A 27,443-nucleotide genomic window follows, 5' to 3' on the forward strand; every position below is an offset into this window, starting at 1 on the left:
AGAAAGAAAGCAAATACCACACTTTTTACTCACATGAAAACTTTAAAAGCCAAAAGTTACCTACTGGATTGCTAACTTTAAAGATAGAGTGATTAGCTGTCTTTGGGAATGAGTAAGAGGATATAATTAGGAGAGAATGGGATTAATTTCTCTTCCCTAACCTGGTAATGGAGCCATAAATATATTTACAATATAATACTATATCAATTTGGAAATTAATACTTTACATTCTTCTCAAATGAATGATATACCTAGAAAATGTTTTAAACATGTTAGAACTCCCCGATGAATCAGGTATCATCTCAGCTCATCTAATTCCGTCATTAAAAAGAAACATGTAGAGAGAAGAAATGATGCTTACTTTGCTAGTCAATACTGTTTTAAGGCTAGAAGTATAGCTCATACCTCGTTGGCCTGGAATCTCAACCAAGTTAAGTGTGATAGAAAGTCCTCCATTATCATCCCGGTAATCGCCACACTCACAGACAAGTCAGAATGAATAGTCACGTCCAGGCTTAGATTGCTCGACGCTGTCAAAATCCCAGTGGATTTCCCTGCATCCACCTGCTCTCGATCTGCTCTGCCACATGGAACACACTCTGCCAGACACCCTCTTCCCAAGTGATGTTCAAAGAACTGAAAGACACAAGTGGTGTGGGTGGCACAGAGAGATGCCTGTTAGTCTTGAGTCAGAATTTGGCGGGTGAGTAGTCTTGGGCCCAGGCATGGATTCCTTTGTCACGTGCGATCAGCATCATGCTTCTCCCACAGACACTTCCCAGGCTGGCTACATACAGCCAACCATGAGGCTGGGCAGAGAACTTCCGAGCCTGATCACCAGGAACTATCATATGACCAGATGAGGTCAGAGCAGGAAAGATGCTGATGATGAAATGGGTTTCTTTATCTGAACCAAGTTTCTATGAGAGAGTATCCATACTAAGAAACAGATTAAACCTTAATCTGTTTAACCTTAAGGAAACAACTACCCTTTGAGAATCACAAATGCACTGTGGAAAACAATGTAAACAGCAGCAAGGAAAAGTCCTGATGATTGGTGGAAACTTTGGAGGCCAGGTGTAAAAGGGTCCAGGATTGCAGGTCACTGTTTCATTCTTGGGAAATCCTACGTAAGTTCGAATAGGAATTATCTCCTCACCACACCGAAGCACAACTGTTGCTCCCCTTGCTGTCAGCCTACGTGCTGCAGGGACCACCTGCTGCAGGACCACACCTGCTGGAAGCCCACCTGTGTGATCTCACCTGCAGCACACCCTGCTGCCAGCTCCTCCTGCTGTGTGTGTCCAGCTGCTGCCAGCCTTGCTGCCGCCCAATCCTGCTGTCAAAACACCTGCCAGCCCACCTGTGTGACCAGCTGCTGGTCAGTTTTCCTGCAAGGTAGCATATCAATCTCGCTGCCAGCTCACCTGTTGTGAGTCCAGCTGCTGTGGTCAAACCAGCTGCGGGTCTAGCCAGGCCAGACCAGCTCCCTGTGTACCTGTCTACTGCAGGAGGACCCAAGCACACCCCCACGCGGTGTCTGCCTGCCTGGTTGCTCAAAACCAGAGCTGTGGGATCTGCTGCTGCTGGGCTCCTGCTGCTGCCCAGAAGCTCTGCAGCACTCACCTGCTGCAGGACCACTTGCTTCCAGCCCACCTGTGTGACCAACTGCTGCCAGCCTTCTTGCTGCTGATCAAGTGCCAAGAGAACCACCGCCCTCACACAACAACTTTCTGCTCAACTGATTTATCTTTTGGGGGACTAATTTACTTTGCTGCTGACAGCCACCATGCTCTCACCCAAATTTTTATGAATTCTATGCGAGTATAAATCTTGGGAATCTGTTTCACGGATGGCAAAATAATTCATCCTGATTCTCCTTTTTCTTCCACCTTGTGGATCATGTGCCAGCTTCGTGTGCTCTCAATCTGGAGTCATGGTCTCAGCTGTGACTCTAAAGTCATGAGCTTCATTCTCTGCTTCTAAGGAATTTAGGCTTCTGCAACTGAGCAATAATCTTTGCAATCATATATTTGTTTTCAATATCCTCTTCTTGGTTCTTCTATCCTTCTTTCTTCTTTTCATGATAACTTTGGGTTGTGTTCCTGGTAGCAGAGATTCTTAACTATATGTTTCTGAATAAACGCTGAACCATCTTCATCTCATATGGTGTTTTGTTTTATTTGAAAGCATTTCTGATATGGGATTTACATACGTATCACATACCATAATTATTATCCAATTTGATTCTCAAAACAGATGGTCATCTATTATTACCTTCATTTTTCACCTGAAAAAAATTTAATATGTGATGTTATGTAGCTAATAAAGGACAGATTCTGATCCAAGCTGAGTTCCTCTCTTTCTGGCCAAGGACACTTACATTTAATTCTCAATATAGTGGAATGACATTGGAAGTCAACACTAGCAAGACATGCACTTGAGTTTGTTTAACAATGAGAGCATTAATCACTTATATTTGCAGATAACATTTTTGTTCACACAAACTTAATTTCCAACTTAGTTTCCCGCACCTCAGTGAGCAACAGCTGCATAATATGGCAGCAGGGACTGCATTTAATGGCTGCCCTGAATGCAGGGATCTTTTTATCTCAGCCTCTGACCAGCCAATCATTCAATTCATCTGCATTGAAAAGATGCTTGAGAATTCACTATATCATCATGAGAGAGAGTCTCATCTGAAGTGACTCATTCTCAGTATCACGTAAATAAAATTCTTATATGGCCTCCATCTCCTGACTACCTAATGACAAAGTAAATGAAACTAAGTTATTCCTTGTAAAATACAGACCATACCTTATGCCACATTAAAACAATTTGTCCCCTAATCGAAATGTTATGAGGAAAATTAAGTAAGGAATTAAGCTGGGAATTGAGAAAGTATGCAATGGGTATGTAAGACTTGACACAATCCGTAATCTCTGAACCAAGGAAGTGAATGAAATAACCTTCTGCATTTTGTAAGACCAATATGAGGCATTTAAAGAAACTGAAAACTCCCAGCACTTTGGGATGCCAAGGCAGGCAGATCACGAGGTCAGGAGATCAAGATCATCCTGGCTAACACGGTGAAACCTCGTCTCTACTAAAAAAAACCAAAAAATTAGCGGGGTGTGGTGACAGGAGCCTGTAGTCCCAACTACTCGGGAGGCTGAGACAGGAGAATGGTGTGAACCTGGGAGGCGGAGCTTGCAGTGAGCCGAGATGGTGCCACTGTACTCCAGCCTGGGTGACAGAGCGAGATTCTGTCTCAAAAGAAAAAAAAAAAGAAAAAAACAAGAAACTAAAAACTGTGTTTCCAGGGAAATCAGAAGAATGTAAGAAAGGAGCAAAGTAGAACTTGTGCATTCATAGAAGTCATGATAGACAGAGGTTGGTGCTTTTGGTCCTGAACTGATGCAAGTTAAGCATTCACTCATGGAAGGATTGATTGATATTGGCTCTGAGAGAAATATAAAGTTTGGGGACCTGGGTCACCTTCTTGGGACCTCCTACCACCATGGGAGTGGTGGAAATACCTCTGATGAGCTAGCAAAGTAGATTTCCATGACAGACGCCAACTTCTGAGACTGTGAATCTAGATGCTCTGAAGACTTGGCTAAGAGACAACGGCCGCTTACTGTGATCATTGTTCAGGGATGAAGTAAAGGAGATGAAAACTAGGACATTCTCTTTGACCAGCATCAGTTATGAAAGATGAATCAGTTCAGCACGTCTACTGTACAGTTATGTCACTATAGTTATAAACACTTTATCATATACCTGAAATTTGCCAAGAAGTTAGATCTTGAATGTTCACACCACAAAAATAAAAAGGAAATGGTAACTACATGGGCTAATACATATGTTATTCCCAATGAATATATATATTAGAGCTTCGCCTTTCATACCTGAAATAGACACAATTTTTATTTGTTAATTACACCTCAATACAGCTAGAAAAAGTATTTAGTTGATTTAGTTAATTATTTCAAAAATATTCTTCAACATTAAAATTAGAAATTTTCTGAACAAAAACACTAATTCTGGGCTGCCTACTATAGGATGGGTATTGGCTAAAGGCTTTGTGTACATTATTATTAATTCTTTTTTTTTGGAGGGGGGAGCGGGATGTAGTCTTGCTCTGTTGCCCAGGCTGGAGTGCAGTGGTGTGATCTCGGCTCACTGCAAGCTCTGCCTCCAGGGTTCACGCCATTCTCCTGCCTCAGCCTCCTGAGTAGCTGGGACTACAGGCACCTGCCACCATGCCCAGCTAATTTTATGTATTTTTAGTAGAGACGGGGTTTCACCGTGTTAGCCAGGATGATCTCGATCTCCTGACCTTGTGATCTACCCACCTAGGCCTCCCAAAGTGCTTGGATTACAGGCGTGAGCCACCGCACCTGGCTATTACTAATTCTTTAACAAACTTTCAAAATAGGTATTAACGTTCCCTTTGTAGAGATGAGAAAATCGAGGCTGAGAGAGTTAGTGTATTGTCATAGATAAGTTTCTCCCAGAAGAGACTCTGAAGAAAAGGTTCCAGGGAAACTAGTTTATTGGGAAATGCAGATTACACTGGTAGGAACTGGGGAAGTGATACAGAAGAGGGTTCACTATTAAGTCAGTATCACAATGACTAACTAAAGCTTAAGTTAAGGGAAAACTATCAGAAATGATGAAAACATACAGCTAGAATTATTCTTCAGGAATGCAGCTAGAGTCTTTATAAATCAGCCTCCAGAATCACTGGTTGAGTGCTTCCCTCTGCCACCTGCCAGGTGGCATGACTTCTACAGCTGCAGCAAGCAGACTCCTAGCACACAGAGATGCAGATTTTGACAGATGGGAATTAATCCAAGCACAACCAGAATATCCAAGATATATGGTGAAGCTCTCAAGAAAACTTGTTCACGATTCACAATTAGTCCACCTCAAGTCAAATATTTGCTACTTAACACGATGACAGAGCCAGAAGCCCCAGGAGAAGGAAGAAGAGGAAGAGAGGAAGCTGAAAAAGAGAAGGGAGAGAAGATAAGAGGAGAAGGAAAGAGAAAAGAAAGAAAAATGAATGAGGGAAGGAAGGAAAAGAAGGAAGAGAGAAAGAAGGAAAGAAAGAAAGAAGGCTGAAGGAATGAAGGAAAGAAAGAAAGAAAGAAAAAAGAAAGAAAAGAAAGAAAGAAAGAAAGAAAGAAAAAAAAGAAAGAAAGAAAGAAAGAAAGAAAGAAAGAAAGAAAGAAAGAAAGAAAGAAAGAAAAAAAAGAAAGAAAGAAAGAAAGAAAGAAAGAAAGAAAGAAAGAAAGAAAGAAAGAAAGAAAGAGAGAAAAGAGAGAGAGGGGAGGCGAATGGAGAAAGGAAGGAAGGGAGGAAAGAAGGAAGGGAGGAAAGAAAGAGAAAGAAAGGAAGGAAGGAAAGAAAGAAAGAAAGAAAGAAAGAAAGAAAGAAAGAAAGAAAGAAAGAAAGAAAGAAAGAAAGAAAGAAAGAAAGAAAAGAAGGAAGGAAAGGAAAAGAAAGGAGAGGAAGTGAGATATAAAATGAAGGCCAATTAAATAATCTACACTTACTTCTGCTATAATACAGTGCACCCGAGTTTCATAAACTCCATTAATTATCACCAGTTCTATTCTCCCTTCACCCCTGGCCAGCACTCTTGTTGGTCTAGATAACCGCCTGATAGAGTAGCTCAGAGCTTCCTTCTTGAAGGGTCTGAGCCTCTAGTTTCTAGCCACTGTTCACTGTGATTGTTATTTACCATTTGGTTATCGCTGGGCATGAACATACTATGAGATTCTGCAATGTTATGGGTTAATTTGTGTCCCTCAAAATTCAAATTCAAATAGAATCATTTAAAATGTTATCTGATAAGATAAGTTCACACTGGAAACAACTAGGCCTCTGATTAAATATGATTGTGTCTATTACAAGGGAGAAATTCGGAGACAGTATGCATATAGTAGAAAATTCCGACAAACACACATGGAAATGATAGACATCTACAAGTCAAGGAGAGAAACCTGGAACAGATACATCTCTCACAGCCTTCAGATGAAAACAATATTGCCAACACCTTGGTTTCAGAATAGAGGTCTTCATAACTTTGATAAATAAATTGAAGCCACTATTTTTCAGTAATTCATCAGGGCAGTGCTAGTAAATTAATATATTCAGTAAACCTCCTGAGCTATTGATATATTTTGCTAAACTATATGGCTTGAGGGTAATTATCCCTCCCCAAATAGTAACTCCTTTTTCTCTCTGCTGCTTTGCTTGTATGAAGAGTCCAAAATGACTAGGGGATAAACATTACTTTTGTTTATCCCAAATAAATGTCTTCAGGAATGAGGAAGCTAGAGTCTTTATAAATCAGCTCTCCAGAATCACTGGTTGAGTTTTTCCTCTGTGTTACATTCACAGGTGGCATGACTTTCTACAGCTGCAATACAAGAGCCCTTAGGCACAGAGATGCAGATTTTGACAGATGGAAATTAATCCAAGCACACTAATATCCAAGATATATGGGTGAAGTCATGAAAACTTGTCTACGATCTACAATTAGCTCCACTCAAGTCAAATATTGCTACTTAAATACGATGGACAGCCAGAAGCTCTAGGAGAAGGAAGAAGAGGAAGAGAGAAGTGGAGGAAGGGAAGGGACAGAAGACGAGAAGAGGAGGAAAGACGAAAGAAAGAAACAGAACAGAGGGAAGGAAGGAAAATAAAGGAAGAAAAGAAGAGAAAAGAAAGAAAGAAAGGAAAGACAGAAAGACAGAAAGAGGAAGAAAGAAAGAAAGAGAAAAGAAAAGAAAGAAAGAAAGAAAGAAAGAAAGAAAGAAAGAAAAGAAAGAAAGAAAGAAAGAAAGAAAGAGTAATAAAAGACAGAAAAGAAAGAAAGAAGGAAGAAAGAAGAGAAAGAAAGAAAAGATAAAGAAAAAGGATGTAAAATGAAGGCCAATGACATAAGCTATACCTACTGCTGCTGTAATACAGTGCACCTGAGATTCACAATCTCCATTAATTATCACCAGTTCTATTCTCCCTTCACCCCTGGACAGCATTCTTCTTGGTCTAATTAATTGCTGATAGAGTAGCTCAGAACTTCCTTCCTGAAGGGTCTGAGCCTCTCGTTACTATACCACTGTCCACTGTGATTGCTCTCATCTGTGGTTATCACTGGGCATGGACACACTATGAGATTCTGCAGTGTTATGGGTTAATTCGTGTCCACCAAAATTCATACACAAATAGAATCATTTAAAATGTTATCCGGACAAGACAAGTTCATATTGGAAACACTTAGGTCTCTGATTAAATATCACTGATATCTATACATGGGGGAAATTCAGACAGTATGATATACTAGAAAAATTATATGAAACACACATGGAAATGATAGACATCTGCAAGTTCAGGAGAAAGACCGGAAACAGATCCTTCCCCTCGCAGTCTTCAGACGAAAACAACATTGCCAACACCTTAATTTCAGACTAATAGCCTTTGGGACCATGAAAAAATAAATTTAGGCCACTTGGTTTGCAGTAATTCATCATAGCAGTGCTAGTAAATCAATATACTAAGTAAATCTTCTGAGGTATAGATATATTCTCCTACACTGTATGGCTTGAGGATAATTACCCGACATCAAATAGTAACTCCTTTCTCTTGTGTGCTGCTCTGCTGACAGGAAGAGGCCAAAATTACTAGGTGATAAGGATTACTTTTGTTTATGACAAAGAAATAGAGAAGTAAATACCACACTTTTACTCACATGAAGACTTTAAAAAGCCAAAAGTTACCTACTGGATTACAACTTGATAGAGAGATTAGCTGTCTTTGGGAATGAGTAAGAGGATATAATTAGGAGAGAATGGGATTAATTTCTCTTCCCTAACCTGGTAATGGAAATGAAATATATTTTACTAACATAATACTATATATCAATTTGAAATTACTTTACATTCTTTCTCAAAATGAATGATATACCTAGAAAATGTTTTAAACATGTTAGAACTCCCCGATGAATCAGGTATCATCTCAGCTCATCTAATTCCGTCATTAAAAAGAAATATGTAGAGAGAAGAAATGATGCTTACTTTGCTAGTCACTAGTTTTAAGGCTAGAAGCATAGCTCATACTCTGGCCTGAATCTCAACCAGTTATGTGATAGAAAGTCCTCCATTATCATCCCGGTAATCGACACACTCACAGACAAGTCAGAATGAATAGCCTGTGCCATGATTGCTCGACGCCGTCAAACTCATGGATTTCCCCTGCATCCACCTGCTCTCGATCTGCTCTGCCACATGGAACACACTCTGCCAGACACCCTCTTCCCAAGTGATGTTCAAAGAACTGAAAGACACAAGTGGTGTGGGTGGCACAGAGATGCCTGTTAGTCTTGGAGCCAACTCTGGTGGGTGAGTAGTTCAGCCCAGGCATGATTCCTTTGTCACGTAGTAGATCAGCACGTTTCTTCCCACAGACACTTCCCAGGCCACATACAGCCAACCATGAGGCTGGGCAGAGAGAACTTCCTGAGCCTCCTGGATCACCAGGAACTATCATATGACCAGACGATGGTCAGAGCAGGAAAGATGCTGATGATGAGATGGGTTTTATCTGAAACGTAAGTTTCTTGGTAATTCACACTAAGAAACAGATTAAACCTAATCTGTTTAACCTAAGGAAACAACTACCTTTGAGAATCACAAATGCACTGTGGAAAAACACGTAAACGGAAAAAGTCCTGATGATTGGTGGAAACTTTGGAGGCCAGGTGTATGCAGCACCACTGCAGCAGTCACATTCTGGGAAACTCACGCCTGAATAGAAGCCCACCTCCACTTGACACCATGACCAACTGTTGTTCCCTTGCTGTCAGGGGCTTCCACGGCTGCAGGACCACCCGCAGGACCACCTGCTGGAAGCCCACCTGTGTGACCACCTGCAGCAGCACACCCTGCTGCCAGCTCCTCCTGCTGTGGTGGTCCAGCTGTTGCCAGCCTTGTTGCCGCCTAACTTGTTGTCATCAAAACACCTGGTTGCCAGCCCACTCCAGTGTGACCAGCTGCTGTCAGTTCTTCCTGCTGCAGCACACCCTGCCAGCCCATCTGTTGTGAGTCCAGCTGTTGTGGTCAAACCAGCTAAGTGGGTCCAGCTGTGGCCAGACCAGCCCTGTGCACCTGTCTACTGCAGGAGGACTCCAGCAACACCCCACGCAGTCTGCCTGCCTGGTTGCCTAAAACCAGAGCTGTGGATCCCAGCTGCTGCCAGCTCCCGCTGCCGCCCCCAGCCTGCTGTGAGACCACCTGCTGCAGGGACCACGAGCCCCAGCCCACCTGTGTGACCAACTGCTGCCAGCCTTCTTGCTGCTGGATCGGCGCCAAGAGAACCACCGTCCTCACACAACAACTTTCTGCTCAACTGATTTATCTTTTGGGGGACTAATTTACTTTGCTGCTGACAGCCACCATGTTTCACCTAAATTTTTTATGTGAATTTATGCGTAGAGCACCTTGGGAATCTGTTTCACGGATGGCAAAATAATTCATCCTGATTCTCTTTTTCCTTCCAACTTGTGGATCATCTGCCAACTTCGTGTATTCTCAATTTGGAGTCATGGTCTCAGCTTTGACTCAATATTCAAGAGCTTCGTTCTCTGCTTCTAAGGAATTTAGCTCTCGCAACCTATCTGTCACCTAACGTATTTTTGTTTTCAATATCCTCCTCATGTTTCTTGTATCCTTCTTTCTTCTTTTCATGATAACTTTGGGTTATGTCCCCGGTAGCAGAAGTTCTTAGCTATATGATTCTGAATAAACTCTGAACTATCCTCATCTCATAAGGTGTTTTGTTTTATTTGAAAGAATTTCTGATATGGGATTTACACACATATCATATACCATAGATATTATCCAAGTTGATTCTCAAAGCAGATGGTCATGTATTGTTACCTTCATTTTTTCAGCTGAGAACAATTTAATGTGTGATGATATGTAGCTAATAAGTACAGATTCTGATCCAAGCTGAGGTCCTCTCTTTCTACCCAAGGACACTTACATTTAACTCTCAATATAGTAGAAATGACATTGGAAGTCAGCACTAGCAAGACATGCACTTGAGTTTCTTTAACAATGAGAGGATTAATAACTTATATTTGCAGATACATTTTTGTTCACACAAACTTAATTTCCTACTTAGTTTCCCACACCTCAGTGAGCAACAGTTGCATGATATGGCAGCAGGGACTGCATTTAATGGCTGCCCTGAATGCAGAGATCTTTTCATCTCAGCCTCTGACCTGCCATTCATTCCATTCATCTGCATAAAAAACTGCTTGAGAATTCATTGTGGACTCATAAGAGGGAGTCTCATTTGAATAAATGTATTCTTGGCATCATATAAATAAAATATTTTTATGGCCCCCTCTCCTGGATACCTATTGACAAATTAAATGAAACTAAGTTATTCCTTGTAAAATACAGACCATACATTATGCCACATTAAGACAATTTGTCCCCTACTTGAAATCTTATGAGGAAAATTAACTAAGAACAAAGCTGAGAACTGAGAAACTGCACACTGGGAGTGTACGACTTGGCAATAATCCATAATCTCTGAGCCGAGGAGGGAATAAAACAACCTTCACATTTTGTGAGGCCAATATGAAGCATCTAAAGAAACAAAAACTTTTGTTTCCAGGGAAATCAGAAGAAGTGCAAGAAAGGAGGCAGGTAGAACTTGTGCCTCATAGAAGTCAAGATAGACAGAGGTTGGTGCTTCAGGCCCTGAACTGATGTAAGATAAGTATTCACTCATGTGAGGATTGATTGATACTGGCTCTGAGAGAAATTGAAAAGTCGGGGACCTGGGTCACCTTCTTGGGGCCTCCTACCAGCATGGGAGTGGTGGAAATACCTCTGATGAGCTAACAATGTGGATTTCCATGACAGATGCCAACTTCTGAGACTGGCAATCTAGATGCTTCTGGAAGACTTGGCTAAGAGATAACGGCCACTTACTGTGATCATCGTTCAGGGATGAAGTAAAGGAGATTAAAACTAGGATATTCTCTTGACTAGCATCAGTTAGGAAAGATAAATAAGTTCATCAGTCTAATGTACAGTAATGTGACTATAGCTAAAAACACTTTATCATATATCTGAAATTAACTGAGTAGTTACATCTTAAATGTTCACACCACAAAAATAAAAAGGAAATGGTAACTAATAAATATGCTATTCACAATGAATATGTATACCAGAGCATCACCTTGTATTCCTGAAATATACAATTTTCATTTGTCAATTATACCTCAATACAGCTAGAAAAAATGTATTTAGTTGATCTAGTTAATTATTACAAAATATTCTTACCTTCAACGTTAAAATTAGGAATTTTCTGAACAAAAAACACTAATTCTGGGATGCCTGCTATATGGTGGGTATTGGCTAAATGTTTTGTGTACATTATTATTAACTCTTTAACAAACTTTCAAAATAGGTATTAATGTTCCCTTTGTAGAGATGAGAATCGGAAGTTGAGAGAGCGGCATCGATTGTCATAGATTATTTCTCTATAGGAAGGACTCAGGAAAAACGTCGAAGTGGGAAAGTAGTTTACTGGGAAGTGCAGATCACACTGGTAGGGATTGGGGAAGTGATACAGAAAAGGATTCACTATTAAGTCAGTATCAGAGTCAACCAACTAAAGCTTACGTTAAAGGGAAAATTATCAGAAATGATGAAAAACATACAGCTAGAATTATCCTTCTTCAGGAATGAGGAAGCTAGAGTCTTTATAAATCAGCTCTCCAGAATCACTGGTTGAGTGTTTTCCTCTGTGTTGCATTCATTAGGTGGCAAGGGATCTCTCTACAGCCAGCACAAGAGCCCCAGGGCACAGAGATTTTAGATCTTTGATGATGGGAATTAATCCAGCTACTTCACTTAACATCCAAGACATATGGTGAAGTCATGAACCTGTTCACGATTCACAATTAGTCTCAATCTTCTGTCAACATTCATACTTGAACACGATGGACAGCCAGGAAGCCCAGGAGAAGGAAGAAGAGGAAGAGGAAATTGAAAAGAAAGAAGGAGAAAGACAAGAGGAGAAGGAAAAGAAAGAAAGAAAAAAACAGAATGAGAGGAAGGGAAGGAAGGAAGGGAGAAAGAGAAAGAAGGAAAGAAAGAAAGAAGGAAGGAAGGAAGGAAGGAAAGAAAGAAAGAAAGAAAGAAAGAAAGAAAGAAAGAAAGAAAGAAAGAAAAAAAAAGAAAGAAAGAAAGAAAGAAAGAAAGAAAGAAAGAAAGAAAGAAAGAAAGAAAGAAAAAAGAAGAAAGAAAGAAAGAAAGAAAGAAAGAAAGAAAGAAAGAAAGAAAGAAAGAAAGAAAGAAAGAGAGAAAGAGAGAGAGGGGAGGCGAATGGAGAAAGGAAGGAAGGGAGGAAAGAAGCTGGGAGAAAAAGAAAGAAAGGAAGGAAGGAAAGAAAGAAAGAAAGAAAGAAAGAAAGAAAGAAAGAAAGAAAGAAAGAAAGAAAGAAAGAAAGAAAGAAAGAAAAGAAGAAGGAAAGGAAAAGAAAGGAGAGGAAGTGAGATATAAAATGAAGGCCAATTAAATAATCTACACTTACTTCTGCTATAATACAGTGCACCCGAGTTTCATAAAGTCCATTAATTATCACCAGTTCTATTCTCCTTCAACCCCTGGCCAGCACTCTTGTTGGTCTAGATAATCAGCTTCGGATAGAGTATAGCTCAGAGCTTCCTTCTTGAAGGGTCTGAGCCTCTAGTTTCTATACAATTGTCCACTGTGATTGCTATTTTTACTCATTTGTGGTTATCGCTGGGCATGAACATACTATGAGATTCTGCAATGTTATGGGTTAATTTGTGTCCCTCAAAATTCATATACAAATAGAATCATTTAAAATGCTATGTGACAAGACAAGGTCATATTGGAAACAATTAGACCTCTGATTAAATATGACTGATGTCTATATACAAAGGGAAAATTCGGAGACAGTATGCATATAGTAGAAAAATTCTGTCAAACACACATGGAAATGATAGACATCAACAAGTCAAGGAGAGAGACCTGGAACAGATACTTCCCTCACAGGCTTCAGATGAAAACAACATTGCCAACACCTTAATTTCAGACTAGAAGCCTTCAGAACTGTGAAAAAATAAATTAAAGCCACTTGGTTTGCAGTAATTTATCATGGCACTGATAGCAAGTTAATATACTCCGTAAATCTCCTGAGCTATAGATATATTCTCCTACACTATATGGCTTGAGGATAATTACTCCTCACCAAATAGTAACTCCTTTCTCTGTCTGCTGCTCTCCTGATATGAAGAGTCCAAAGTGACTATGCAATAAGGATTACTTTTGATTATGCCAAAGAAATAGAGAAGTAAATACTATAATTTTTATTTACACGAACATTTTTTAAAGCCAAAAGTTACCTACTGGATTAGAACGTAGCAGAGTGATTAGCTGTCTTTGGGAATGAGTAAGAGGATATAATTGGGAGAGAATGAGATTAATTTCTATTTCCTAACATAGATGTAACGGGGACATAGATGTATTTACAATTTAATACTGTATCAAGTTGGAAATTAATAATTTGCATTCCTCTGAAATGAATGGTGTATCTAGAAAATGTTTTAAACATGTTAGAACTCCATGATGAATCAGGTGTCATCTCAACTCATCTAATTACTTCATTAAATGGAAATAAAGGCTGTGCACGGTGGCTCACGCCTGTAATATCAGCACTTTGGGAGGCCGAGGCAGGCAGCTCACAATGTCAGGAGTTTGAAACCAGCCTGACAAATTTGGTGAAACCCTCTCTCCACTAAAAATAAAAAAATAAGCCAGGCATGGTGGCGGGAACCTGTAGTCCCAGCTACTCGGGAGGCTGAGGCAGGAGAATCCCTTGAACCCGGGAGGTGGAGGTTGCAGTGAGCCGAGTTCACACCACTGCACTTCAGCCTGGGCGACAGAGCAAAAATTGGTCGAGAGAGAGACAGAGAGAGAGAGAGAGAGAGGAGAGAAGAAAGAAAGAAAGAAAGAAAGAAAGAAAGAAAGAAAGAAAGAAAGAAAGAAAGAAAGAAAGAAAGAAAGAAAGAAAGAAAGAAAGAAAGAAAGATGGAAGGAAGGAAGGAAGGAGAGAAAGAAGAAATGACACTGAACGTGCTAGTAACCAGGGTTATGGCTAGAGCCATAGCTCGTGCTCGTTGGCCTGAATCTCAAGCAGTTATGTCACAGAAAGTTCTACACTCTCATCCTGGTAATCGCCACACTCGCAGACAAGTCAGAATGACTGGTCACTCAGGGCATAGATTGCTTGATGCTGTCTAAATTCCAGTGGATTTCTCTGCATCCACCTGCTCTCAATCTGCTCTGCCACATGGAACGCACTCTGCCAGACACCCTCTTCCCAAGTGACGTTCAAAGAACTGAAAGACACAGGTAGTGTGGGTTGCACAGAAAGATGCCTGTTAGTCTTGAATCAGAATTTGGTGGGTGAATAGTCTTGGGCCCAGGCATGGATTCATTTTGTCACCATAAATATATTAGCATCATGCTTCTCCTCACAGACACTTCCCAGTCTACATACAGCCAACTATGAGGCTGGGCAGAGAGAACTTCCTGAGCCTCCTGGATCACCAGGAACTATCATATGACCAGATGATGGTCAGAGCAGGAAAGATGCTGATGATGAAATGGGCTTCCTTTTATCTGAAACGAAGTTTCTAGAGTAATTCACAATTAAGAAACAGATTAAACCTTAATCTGTTTAACCTTTAAGGAAACAACTACCCTTTGAGATCACAAACGCACTGTGGAAAACAATGTAAACAGCAGCAAGGAAAAGTCCTGATGATTGGTGGAAACTTTGGAGGCCAGGTGTATAAAAGGTCCAGATTGCAAGGGGTCATCACATTCTGGGAAACTCACCTCTGAACAGAAGCCCACCCTCCACCCCCCTGGACACCATGACCAACCAACAGCTCCCCTTGCTGTCAGCCCATGCTGCAGGACCACCTGCTGCAGGACCACATCTGCTGGAAGCCTACACCTGTAGGGACCACCCGCAGCAGCATCACCCTGCTGCCAGCCCTCCTGCTGTGTGTCCAGCTGCTGCCAGCCTTGCTGCCCCCCACCTGTGTGACCAGCTGCTGCCAGCCTTCCTGCTGCAGCACACCCTGCTGCCAGCCCTCCTGCTGTGTGTCCAGCTGTTGCCAGCCTTGCTGCCACCCAATTTGCTGTCAAAACACCTGCTGCCAGCCCACCTGTGTGACCAGCTGCTGCCAGCCCACCTGCTGTGGGTCCAGCTGCTGTGGCCAAACCAGCTGTGGGTCCAGCTGTGGCCAGACCAGCTCCTGTGCACCTGTCTACTGCAGAAGAACCTGCTACCACCCCACATGTGTCTGCCTGCCTGGTTGCCTAAACCAGAGCTGTGGATCCAGCTGCTGCCAGCCCTGCTGCCGCCCAGCCTGCTGTGAGACCACCTGCTGCAGGACCACTTGCTTCCAGCCCACCTGTGTGTCCAGCTGCTGCCAGCCTTCTTGCTGCTGATCAACTCCCAAGAGAACTACCATCTTCTCACAACTTTCTGCTCAACTGACTTATCTTTTGGGGGACCAGTTTACTTTGCTGCTGACAGCCACCATGCTGTCGCCCACATTTTTATGAACTCTCTGCATGTTTAATATCTTGTGAATCAGCTTCAGGGATGGCAGAATACTTCATCTTGATTCTCTTTTTCTTACACCTTGTGGATCATGTGCCAGCTTTGTGTGTTCTCAATTTGGAGTCATGATCTCAACTTTGACTCTAAAGTCAAGAGCTTCATTCTCTTCACCTAAGAAACTTAAGTTTCTGCAAATGATTAAGAATCTTCACAACTATGTTTTCTTTTCAATATACTCATGATTCTTGTATCCTCCTTCCTTCTTTTAATGATCACTTTGGGCTATCTCCCAAGAACCAGGAATCTTACCCATATATTTCTTAATAAATAAATTCAGAACCATTCTTCATCACATATGGTGCTTTGTTTTATTTGAAAGCATTCCTGATATGGGATTTATGCATGTATCACCTACTATATGTATTACCCAATTTGATTCTCAAAACAGACAGTAGTGTATTATTGCCTCCATTTTCCAACTGGGAAAATTTTAATGTGTGATGTTATGTAGCTAACAGTGGACAGACTCTGATGCAAGATTGCATCTTCTCTTTCTGTCCAAAGACACTTACAATTAACTCTCAATAAAGTAGAAATGACATTGGGACTCAGCACTAGCAAGTTATGCACTTGAGTTTATTTAACAATGGAAAGAATAATCTCTAGTGTTTGGCAAGAGATAACATTTTGGTTCACAAAAGTCTTCCCAAATTAATTGCCCACCCATCAGTGAGCAACATGGTACAGCAGCAAGGGCTGCATTTAGCAGCTGTCCTGAATGTGGGGATCCTATTGGCCTATACCAGCCAATCATTCAATTCACCTGCATCAAATAAATTTTTTAACATTTTTGTAAGGTTCAGGGGTACGTGTGCCAGTTTATTTTATAGTTAAATTGTGTGTTGCAGGGTTTGGTGTACAGATTATTTTGTCACCCAGATAATAAGCATAATACCAGAGAGGCAGTTTTTTGATCCTCGTCCTCCTCCCACACTTCACCCACAGGTAAGTTCCAGTGTCTGTTGTTCCTGTCTTTGTGTGCATATGCATTCAATGTTTGGCTCCCACTCTTATGTGAGAACATGTGGTATTTGGTTTTCTGTTCCTGGGTTAGTTCCCTTGGGATAATGGCCTCCAGCTCCATCCGTGTTGCTGCAAAGGACATCATCTTGTTCTTTTTTCTTTTTTTTTTTTTTCTGTATAGTATTTTATGGTGTATATGTAGCACATTTTCTTTATCCAATCTACTTTTGATGCACATTTTAGTTGACTCTATGTCTTTGCTATTGTGAGTAGTGCTGCAATGAACATACGCATGCATGTGTCTTTATGGTAGGACAATTTATATTCATTTGGATATATACCCAGTGATTGAATTGCTGGGTCAAATATTAATTCTAAGTTCTTTGAGAGATCCCAAAACTGCTTTCCACAATGGTTAAACTAATGTACAATTCCACCAACATTGTGTAAGTGTTCCTTTTTCTACAAAACCTTGCCATCATCTTTTATTTTTTGACTTTAACAAGAGCCATTCTGATTGTGTCAGAGGGTATCTCATTGTGGTTTTAACTTGCATTTCTCTAACGATCAGTGACGTTGATCATTTGTTCATTCCCTTTTTGGCCGCTTGAATGTCTTCTTTTGAAAAGTGTCTGTTCATGTCCTTTGACCACTTTTTAATGAGATTGTTTGGGTTTTGCTTGTAAATTTGTTTAACTTCCTTACATATTCTGGATATTAGACCTTTGTTGGATAGATAGCTTGCAAATATTCTCTCCCAGTCTGTAGGTTGTCTGTTTACTCTGTTCATAGTTTCTTTTGCTGTGCAGAAGCTCTTTAGTTTAATTAGGTTCCGTTTGCCAATTTTTTCTCTTTTTGCAACTACTTTTGGTGACTTCATCATAAAATCCTTGCCTGGCCCTATGTGGGGAATGGTATTGCCTAGGGTGTCTTCAGGGTTTGTACAGCCTTAGGTTTTACATGTATGTCTTTGATCCATCTTGAGTTGATTTTTGTATATCATGTAAGGAAGGGGTCCAGTTTCAATCTTCTGCAAATAGCTAGGCAGTTATCTCAGCACCATTTATTAAATAAGGAGTCTTTTTCCCCATTGCCTGTTTTCATCAGCTTTGCTAAAGACCACATGTTGTAGGTGTGCAACGTTATTTCTGGGTTCTGTATTCTGTTCCACTGGTCTATGTGTCTGTTTTTGTACCAGTACCATGTGGTTTTGGTTATTGTAGCCTTGTAATGTAGTTTGAAGTCAGATAATGTGACGTCTTCAGCTTTGTTATTTTTGCTTATGATTGCCTTGGCCATTCAGACTCTTTTTTGGTTCCATATGAATTGTAAAACATTTTTTTCATCATGCTGGAAGGCTGTCATTGGTAGTTTGATAGGAGTAATATTGAATCTGTAAATTGTTTTAGGGAGTATGGCCACTTTAACAATATTGATTCTTTCTACCCATGAACATAAAGTGTGTTTCAATTTGTTTTTGTCATCTCTAATTTCTTTGAGCAGTGTTTTGCAATTCTTGTTGTAGGATTTTTCACCTCCCTGGTTGGCTGTATTCCTAGGTATTTTGTTGTTTTTTGTGGCTATTGTGAAAAGGATTACATTATTGATTTTGCTCTCAGCTTGGATGTTGTTGGTGTATAGGAATGCTACTGATTTTTCTACAATAATTTTGTATCCTGAAACTTTGCTGAAGTTGCTAATCAGATCAAGGAGCTTTTGGGTAGAGACTATGAGGTTTTCTGGGTGTAAAATCTTATTCACACACAGAGATAGTTTAACTTCCACTCTTCCTATCTAGATACCTTTAATTTCTTTCTCTTGCCATATTTCTCTGGCTAGGACTTCCATTACCATTTTGAATAGGACTGGTAAGATATGGCATGTTTGTCTCGTTCTGGTTTTCAAGAGGTTGCATCAAAAACTTTTCAGAATGCATCGTGTCCTCTTCTGAATAGATTAATTCCTTTGTATCACATAAATCAAATTCATATCTGGCCTCCTTCTCCTGAAATTTCATTGAAAGAGCAAAATGGAATTAAGTAATTCCACGTAAAACACAGACCATACATTATGCAACATTTAGACAATTTGACTTCCTGATAAAAATGCTGTCAGGAAAATTAAGTAAGGACAAAGTTTGGGATTGAGACACTATGCAACAGGCACATATGACTGCATAATCCATAATCTCTGAGCTATCTGATGGGTTAAAGCAATCTTCTATGTTTTATGAGGCCAAAATTAAACATCTAAAGGAAATAAAGATTTGTGTTTTCAGGGAAATCAGAAGAATGTAAGAAGGACTAAAAGTAGAAAAATGTGTGCATTCATCGAAGTCATGGTAGACAGATGGCTGGTGCTATTGGCCCCAAACTGATGATGCAACCCAAGTATTCACTAATGGAAGGACTGATTTACACTGGCTCTGAGAGAAATAGAAAAGTCTGGGGCCTAGGTTACCTTTGTGGGACCTCCTACCAGCATGGAAGTGCTAGAAATACCTCTGATGACCTAACAATGTAGACTTCCAGGACAGAGGCCAACTTCTGAGACTGTGTACCTAGAATGCTTTGAAGACTTGGCTAAGAGACAAAATCCATTAACTGTGATTCTTCTTGGGTGACAGGGTAAAGAAGATGAAGACCTAAAACATTCACTTTGGCCAACATCAGTTATGAAAGATGAATAAGTTCTGCAGACCTACTGTACAGTAGTGTGGTTATAGCTAAAAATACTTTATTTTATACCTGAAATGGCAAGTATGTGAGCTAATGAATATGTGAATTAGCCACACTGTGGTGAAAATCTCACTATATCTCACTATATATATATGTGTATATATATATATACACACATCACTTTGTATACCTTAAATACATACAATTTTTATTCATCAATTATACCTCAATAAAGTTTATAAAAACCATATCTAGCAGTACATCAAAAAGCTTATCCGCCATGATCAAATTGGCTTCATCCCTGGGATGTAAGGCTGGTTCAACATATGCAAATCAACAAACATAATCTATCACATAAACACAACCAATGATAAAAACCACATGATTATCTCAATAGATACAGAAAAGGCCTTCATTAAAATTCAACATCCTTCATGTTAAAAACTCTCAATAAACCAGGTATTGATGGAACATATCTCAAAATAATAAAAACTATTTATAACAAACCCATAGCCAATATTATACTGAACGGGCAAAAGCTTTAAGCATTCCCTTTGAAAATGGCACAAGACAAGGATGCCCTCTCTCACCACTCCTATTCAACATAGTATTGGAAGTTCTGGCCAGGGTAATCAGGCAAGAGAAAGAAATAAAGGGCATTCAGATAGGAAGAGAGGAAGTCAAATTGTCTTTGTTTGCAGATGACATGATTCTATATTTAGAAAACATCAGCATCTCAGCCTAAAAACTCCTTAAGCTGATAAGCAACTTCAGCAAAGTCTCAGGATACAAAATCAATGTGCAAAAATCACAAGTATTCCTATACACCAACAATAGACAAGCAGCGAGCTTGTCATGAGTGACCTCCCATTCACAATTGCAACAAAGAGAATAAAACACCTAGGAATACAACTTACAAGGGACATGAAGGACCTCTTCAAAGGAAACCACAAACCACTGCTCAAGGAAATAAGAGGGGACACAAACAAATTGAAAAACATCACATGCTCATGGATAGAAAGAATCAATATCATGAAAATGGCCATACCGCCCAAAGTAATTTATAGATTCAGTGCTATTCCCATCAAACTATCCTTGACTGTCTTTGCAAAATTTTTTTTAAAACTACTTTAAATTTCATATGGAACCAAAAAAGAGCCTAGACAATCCTAAACAAAAGAACAAAGCGGGAGGCATCATGCTACCTGACTTCAAACTATACTACAAGGCAACTGTAACCACAACAGCATGGTACTGGTATCAAAATAGATATATAGACCAATGGAACAGAACTGAGACCTCAGAAATAACACCACACATCTACAACCATCTGATCTTTGACAAATCTGACAAAAACAAGAAATGGGGAAAGGATTCCCTATTTAACAAATGGGGCTGGGAAAACTGGCTAGCCATATGCAGAAAACTGAAACTGGACCCCTTCCTTACACCTTATACAAAATTAACTCAAGATGGATTAAAGACTTAAATGTAAAACCCAAAATCACAAAAACCCTAGAAGAAAAACTAGGCAATACCATTCAGGACACAGGCATGGACAAAGACTTCATGACAATAATGCCAAAAACAATGGCAACAAAAGCCAAAATTGACAAATGGGATCTAATTAAACTAAATAGCTTCTGCACAGCAAAAGAAACTATCATCAAAAAGAGCATACAGCCTACAGAATGGGAGAGAACTTTTGCAATCTACCCATCTGACAAAGGTCTAATATCCAGAATCTACAAGGAACTTAAACAAGTTTACAAGAAAAACAAACAACCCCATCAAAAAGTGGGCAAAGGATATGAACAGATACTTCTCAAAAGAAGATTTTTATGTGGCCAACAAACATGAAAAAAAAAGTTCATCATCATTGATCATTAGAGAAATGCACATCAAAACCTCAATGAGATACCATCTCACGCCAGTCAGAATGGCGATTATTAAAAAGTCAGGAAACAATAGATGCTGATGAGGCTGTGGAGAAATAGGAACGCTTTTTACACTGTTGGTGGGATTGTAAATTAGTTCAACCACTGTGTAAGACAGTGTGGCAATTCCACAAGGATCTACAACCAGAAATACCATTTGACTCAGCAATCCCATTACTGGGTACATACTCAAAGGAATGTAAATGATTCTACTATAAAAGCACATGCACATATATGTTTACTGCAGCAGTATTTACATTAGCAAAGACTTGGAACCAACTCAAATGCCCATCGATGACAGACTGGATAAAGAAAATGTGGCACATATACACCATAGAATCCTATGCAGCCATAAAAATGAGTTCATGTCCTTTGCAGAGACATGGAAGAAGCTGGAAGCCATCATTCTCAGCAAAGTAACACAGGAGCGTAAAACCAAACACCGCATGATCTCACTCATAAGTGGGAGTTGATCAACGAGAACACATGGACACAGGGAGGGGAACATCACACACCAGGGCCTATCGGGGGGGCCGGAGGCAAGGGGAGTGAGAGCATTAGGACAAATACCTAATGCATGTAGGGTTTAAGACCTAGAGGACAGGTTGATAGGTGCAGCAAACAATCATGGCACATGTATACCTATTCAACAAGCCTGCACATTCTGCACATGTGTCCAGGAACTTAAAGTAAAAGAAAAAAAAAGTAGATCTAGTTAATTATTAGAAATATATTCTTATCATCAACATTAAAATTAGTTTAGGAATTTTCTGGAGAGAAAAGAACTAATGTTTTCAGTGGCCTATCACTTGACGGATATTGTGTAAATCTTTTATGTACATTATCATTAAGTATTGAAAAAGCTTTCAAAGTAGGCATTAGTGTTCCAATTGTAGAGATGAGGAAATTGAGGCTGAGAGAGGTAATGAAATGTCATAGTTTGGTTTTTCCCAGAAGATACTCTGAGAAAAAGATACCAATGAATATAGTGTACTCGGAAGGGCAGATCACACCAGAAGGGACTGTGGAAGTGATACAGAAAAGGTATACTATTAAGCCAGTACCACAGAGATCAACTGAAGCTTAAGCTAAAGGAAAATTTATCAGAAATGATGAAAAACACACAACTTTGAATTCTCAAACTTCAGGAGTGAAGAAGCTAGAGTCTTTATAAATCCACTCTTTAGTATTTTCAGTTGAGTATTTTTCTCCCTGTAGCATGCACAGGTGACATGACTTTTTGTAGTTGCAATACAAGAGCCCTAAGGCACAGAGGTGCAGATTCAGGCAGATGGAAATTGGTAAGAGCACACTAAGTTCCATGATATACAGGTATGGTAATGAAGACCTGTCTACAGTAACATTTGCTCCATTCAAGTCCAATCTTTCCTTCTTAAATGTAGTGGACTGCCATGAACTCCAGGAGAAAGAGGAGGAGGAGGAAGAGGAGGAACAGAAGGTGACAGAGGAGGAAAAAACTAAGAAAGATACGGGAAGAAGACAATATACACAGAGAGGAAGAAAGAGAGCAAGAGAGAGAAGGAAAGAGAGAGTGAAAAGGAGGGAGGGAGGGAAGGAAAGAAGGAAGGAAGGAAGGAAGGAAGGAAGGAAGGAAGGAAGGAAGGAAGGAAGGAAGGAAGGAAGGAAGGAAGGAAGGAGAGAAAGAAAGAAAGAGAAAGAAAGAAAGAAAGAAAGAAAGAAAGAAAGAAAGAGAAAGAAAGAAAGAAAGAAAGAAAAAAGAAAGAGAAAGAAAGAAAGGAAGGAAGGAAGGAAGGAAGGAAGAAAGAAAGAGAAAAGAAGAGAAGAAAAGAAGAAGAAAGAAACTGCTGCTGTAATAGGGTGCTTCTGAGATTCATAATCTCCATCAGTTTCCACCAGTTCTATATTCCCCTTCGCCACTAACCAGCACTCCTCTTGGTCTAGATAATTGCCTGATGAGGTAGCTCAGAACTTCCTGCCTGATGGGTCTTACCCTCTAGTTACTTACTATACCATTGTCCAACTGTGGTTGCTTTTGTTACTCATTTGTGTTTATCACTGGGCATGGATACACTCTGAGATATTCTGAGGTTATGGGTTGAATTGTGTCCTCAATAATTCATATTCAAATAGGGTCATTTAAAATGCAATATGGTAATATAAGGTCATATTGGAATAAATTGTGCCTCTGACTCAATACGACTGATGCCTGCATAAAAAGGGGAAATTGAGATCGGACGCATGTAGAGGGAAGATGATGTAAGACACACATGGAGAAGATAGACATCTACAGGTCAAGGAGAGAGATCTGGAACAGATACTTCCCTCACAGCCCTCAGATGAAAACAACATTGCCAACACCTTCATTTTAGCCTTCAGAACTGTGAGAAAATAAATTTCAGCCACTTGATTTGCCATAGTTTTTAATGGCAGTATAATACTTAAATACATATAGTAAATCTCTTGAGTTTCAGATATATTCTTCCTATACTCTATGGCTTCATGAAAATTATCCCTCATGAAATAGCAACTCCTTTATCTACCTGCTGGTCTGCTAACATGAAGGATCCAAAATGAAATGACCAGGTTATAATTGCTGCTTTTGATTATGCCAAAAACACATTGAAGCACATTCTATAATTTTTATTTACATAAAAGTCAAAGAAAGATCCAAAACTGACCTACAGGATTATAACTTGATAGAGTGACTAGCTACCTTTGGAGATGAGTAAAAAGATACAATTTGGGTGGAATGGAATTAATTTCTGTTTTGTAAACTGGTCATGGGGACTTAGATGTATTTACAATGTAATATTGTATCAAGCTGGAAATTAATAATTTGCATTCTTCTGAAATGAATGGTATAATTTAAAAAGTTTTAAACATAGTAGACCTCAAAGAGAAATCAGATATCATCTCAACTCATCTAATTCCCTCATTGAAAACAGAGAGAGAGAGAGAGAGAGAGAGAGACAGAGACAGAGAAATGGCAATGATTGTGCCAGTAACCTGGATTAGGGCTAGAGCCACAGCTCATACTGCTTTGCCTGGACCTAGAGCAGTTATGTCACAGTAATTCCCAGTCGCACATTCTCATGTTAGTAAGCCCCTCAGTCCCAGGCAAATCAGGATGAATGGTCGCCCCAGCAGGTACATTGCTTGATGCTTTGAGAATTCCAGTGAACTCCTCCTCTTTCTACCTGTTTGCTTTGGCTCTGCTCTGCCACATGGAATACATTGTGCTGAACACCCTCTTCCCAAGTGGCTTTTGTAGAACTGGAAGAGACAGGTAAAGTAGGTCGTACATAGAGAGATTCCTGTTAACCTTGAATCAAGCTTTGGTGGGTGAACAGTCTTGGTCCCAAGCATGGATTCAATTCACCACTGTGAATATATCAACATCATGCTTCTCCCCACAGACACTTCCCAGTCTACATAGAGCCAAAGGATGAGACTGGGCAGAGAGAACTTCCTGAGCCTCCCCAGTCACCAGGAACTATCACATGACCAGATGATGGTCAGAGCAGGAACCAAGCCGATGATGAGACTGCCTTCCTTTTATCTGAAACAAAGTTTCTATGAGTAATTCACAATTAAGAAACAGATTAAACCCTTACTTTCCAAAGATTCATAACATTTGGGAAATGACTTCCTCTTTGACAATGCCAAACTGACTATAGAAAACAATTGTAAACAGCAACAAAGAAAAACCCTGCAGATTGGTGGACACTTTGGAGGCCAGGTTTACAAAAGGTCCAGACTGCAAGGGGTCATCAAATTCTTGGAAACTCACCTCTGAACAGAAACTCACCTTCCACCCCTGACACCATGACCCACTGCTGCTCCTCTTGCTGTCAGCCTACGTGCTGCAGGACCACCTGTCACAGGACCACCTGCTGGAAGCCCACCACTGTGACCACCTGCAGCAGCACACCCTGCTGCCAGCCCTCCAGCTGTGTGTCCAGCTGCTGCCAGCCTTGCTGCCGCCCAACTTGCTGTCAAAACACCTGCTGTAGAACCACCTGCTGCCAGCCCATTTGTGTGACCACCTGCTGCCAGCCTTCCTGCTGCAGCACACCCTGCTGCCAGCCCACCTGCTGTGGGTCCAGCTACTGTGGCCAAACCAGCTGTGGCCAAACCAGCTCCTGTGCACCTGTCTACTGCAGGAGAACCTGCTACCACCCTACATGCATCTGCCTGTCTGGTTGCCTAAACCAGAGCTGTGGATCCAGCTGCTGCCAACCCTGCTGCCGCCCAGCCTGCTGTGTGTCCACCTGCTGCCAGCCTTCTTGTTGCTGAGCAGCACGGCAGAGGACCATCATCCTCACGCAACAATCTTCTGCCCAACTGACTTCTTTTCTTGTGAGATGGAGCCTTGCTGTGTCGCCCAGGATGGAGTGCTGTAGCACACTCTCGGCTCAATGCAGCCTCTGCATCCCAGGTTCAAGCGATTCTCCTGCCTCGGCCTCTTTAGTAGCTGGGATTACATGCCTGTGCCACCACGCCTGGCTAATTTTTTGTATTTTTAGTAGAGACAGAGCTTCACCATGTTGATCAGGGTGGTCTGGAACTCCTGACCTCAAGTGATCCACCTGCCTCAGCCTCCCAAAGTGCTGGGATTACAGGTATGAGCCACCACGCCCAGCCCCAACTCACTTATCTTTCAGAAGACAAATTTACTTTCAAACTTTACTGACACACAGTATGCTTTCACCAATTTTTTTTTTATTTCTTTGCACGTTTAAAATCTTGTGAATCAGCTTGAGGGAGGGCAGAATACTTCACCCTGATTCCTTTTTCCTTACACCTTGTGGATCATGTGCCAGCTTCATGTGTTCTCAGTGTGGAGTCATGGTCCCCATTTGACTCTAAAGTCAAGAGCTTCATTCTCTCCTTCTAAGAAACTTAGATTTCTGCAAATGATCAATAATCTTTACAATCATATTTTTGTTTTCAATTTTGTCCTCATGGTTCTTTTACCCTTCTTTCTTCTTTTCACGGTAACTTTGGGCTATGTCCCTAGTAGCAGGGATTCTTACCTATATGTTTCTGAATAAATTCTGAACCATCCTTCATCTCATATGGTGTTTTGTTTTATTTTACAGAATTGTTGATATGGGATTTACACGCATATTGCATGCTATATGTATTATCCAATTTGATTCTGAAAACAGACAGTCATGTATTATTACCTCAATTTTTCAGCTGAGAACAATTTAATGTGTGATTTTATGTAGCTAATAAAGGACAGACTCTGGTCCAAGGTGAGAGCTTCTCTTTCTGCCCAAGAACATTTACATTTAACTCTCAGTAAAGTAGAAATGATACTGGGACTCAGCAAGAGTAAGACATGCACTTAAGTTTATTTAACGTGGAAGGTATAATCTCTCATATTTGCAGATAACATTTCTGTTAACAAAGGTCTTCCCAAATTAGTTTTCCACACCTCAGTGAGCAATAGCTACATGGTATGACAACAGGGACTGCATTTAATAGCTGCCCTGAGTGAGGAGTCCTTTTTGTCTCAGCCGTTGACCAGCTATTCATTTAATTAATCTGCATCAGAAATTTTTGAGTATGCATTGTGTCCTCATGAGTGAGGATCTCATTTGGGGATTTTTTTCCTGGTATCACATAAATAATATTCTTATATGGCTTCCTTCTCCTGAATACCTGTTGACAAAGCAAAAAGAATTTAAGTTATTCCTTCTAAAATACGGACCATACCTTAAGCCACGTTAAGTCAAATTGTCCCTCGAATGAAAATGTTATTAGAAAAATTAAGTGAAACAAATTTGGGGATCGAGGGACTATGCAATGGGCATGTATGCCTTTGCACAAACCATAATCTCTGTGCCAACTAAAGGCATAAAACAACCTTCTGAGTTTTGTGAGGCAAATAGGAAGCATCTCAAGAGACCAAAAACCTGTGTTTCCAGAGAAATCAGAAGAATTTAAGAAGGAGGAAAAGTGGAAGAACTTTCTCATTCATGGAAGTCATGACAGATGGAAGACTGGTGCTTTTGTTCCTGAACTGATGATGCAACTGAAGTATTCAATCATGGAGGGGTTGATTGATACTGGCCCTGAGAGAATTAGAAAAGTTAGGGACCTGGGCCACCTTCTT

At 40.4% G+C, this 27,443-nt stretch overlaps 2 protein-coding genes and 1 pseudogene across 3 annotated transcripts; all 3 read left to right on the plus strand.

The window, feature by feature from the left end:
• Positions 1-269: 269 nt before the first annotated feature.
• Positions 270-2,160, plus strand: LOC101008113 (annotated as a pseudogene). The gene is made up of 2 exons (XR_004179252.1): positions 270-294; positions 1,078-2,160. The product of XR_004179252.1 is annotated as a keratin-associated protein 9-8-like (transcript).
• A 6,689-nt stretch (positions 2,161-8,849) lies between these two features.
• On the plus strand, positions 8,850-16,577 carry LOC101012687 (keratin-associated protein 9-2). The gene is given in 10 exon segments (XM_031657084.1): positions 8,850-9,074; positions 9,076-9,141; positions 9,144-9,168; positions 9,171-9,238; positions 9,240-9,257; positions 9,259-9,368; positions 15,014-15,034; positions 15,036-15,160; positions 15,163-15,364; positions 15,464-16,577. Coding segments are annotated over 10 exon segments (981 nt in total). The 3' UTR covers positions 15,585-16,577.
• An 8,483-nt stretch (positions 16,578-25,060) lies between these two features.
• Positions 25,061-25,738, plus strand: LOC103878844 (keratin-associated protein 9-2). Its single transcript, XM_021928333.2, has one exon. It carries the CDS (start codon positions 25,145-25,147, stop codon positions 25,613-25,615), a length of 471 nt encoding a protein of 156 aa, XP_021784025.2. The 5' UTR covers positions 25,061-25,144; the 3' UTR covers positions 25,616-25,738.
• Positions 25,739-27,443: the final 1,705 nt, after the last annotated feature.

Source organism: Papio anubis, chromosome 17, assembly GCF_008728515.1.
Source record: "Papio anubis isolate 15944 chromosome 17, Panubis1.0, whole genome shotgun sequence".
NCBI classification, from domain to species: domain Eukaryota; kingdom Metazoa; phylum Chordata; class Mammalia; order Primates; family Cercopithecidae; genus Papio; species Papio anubis.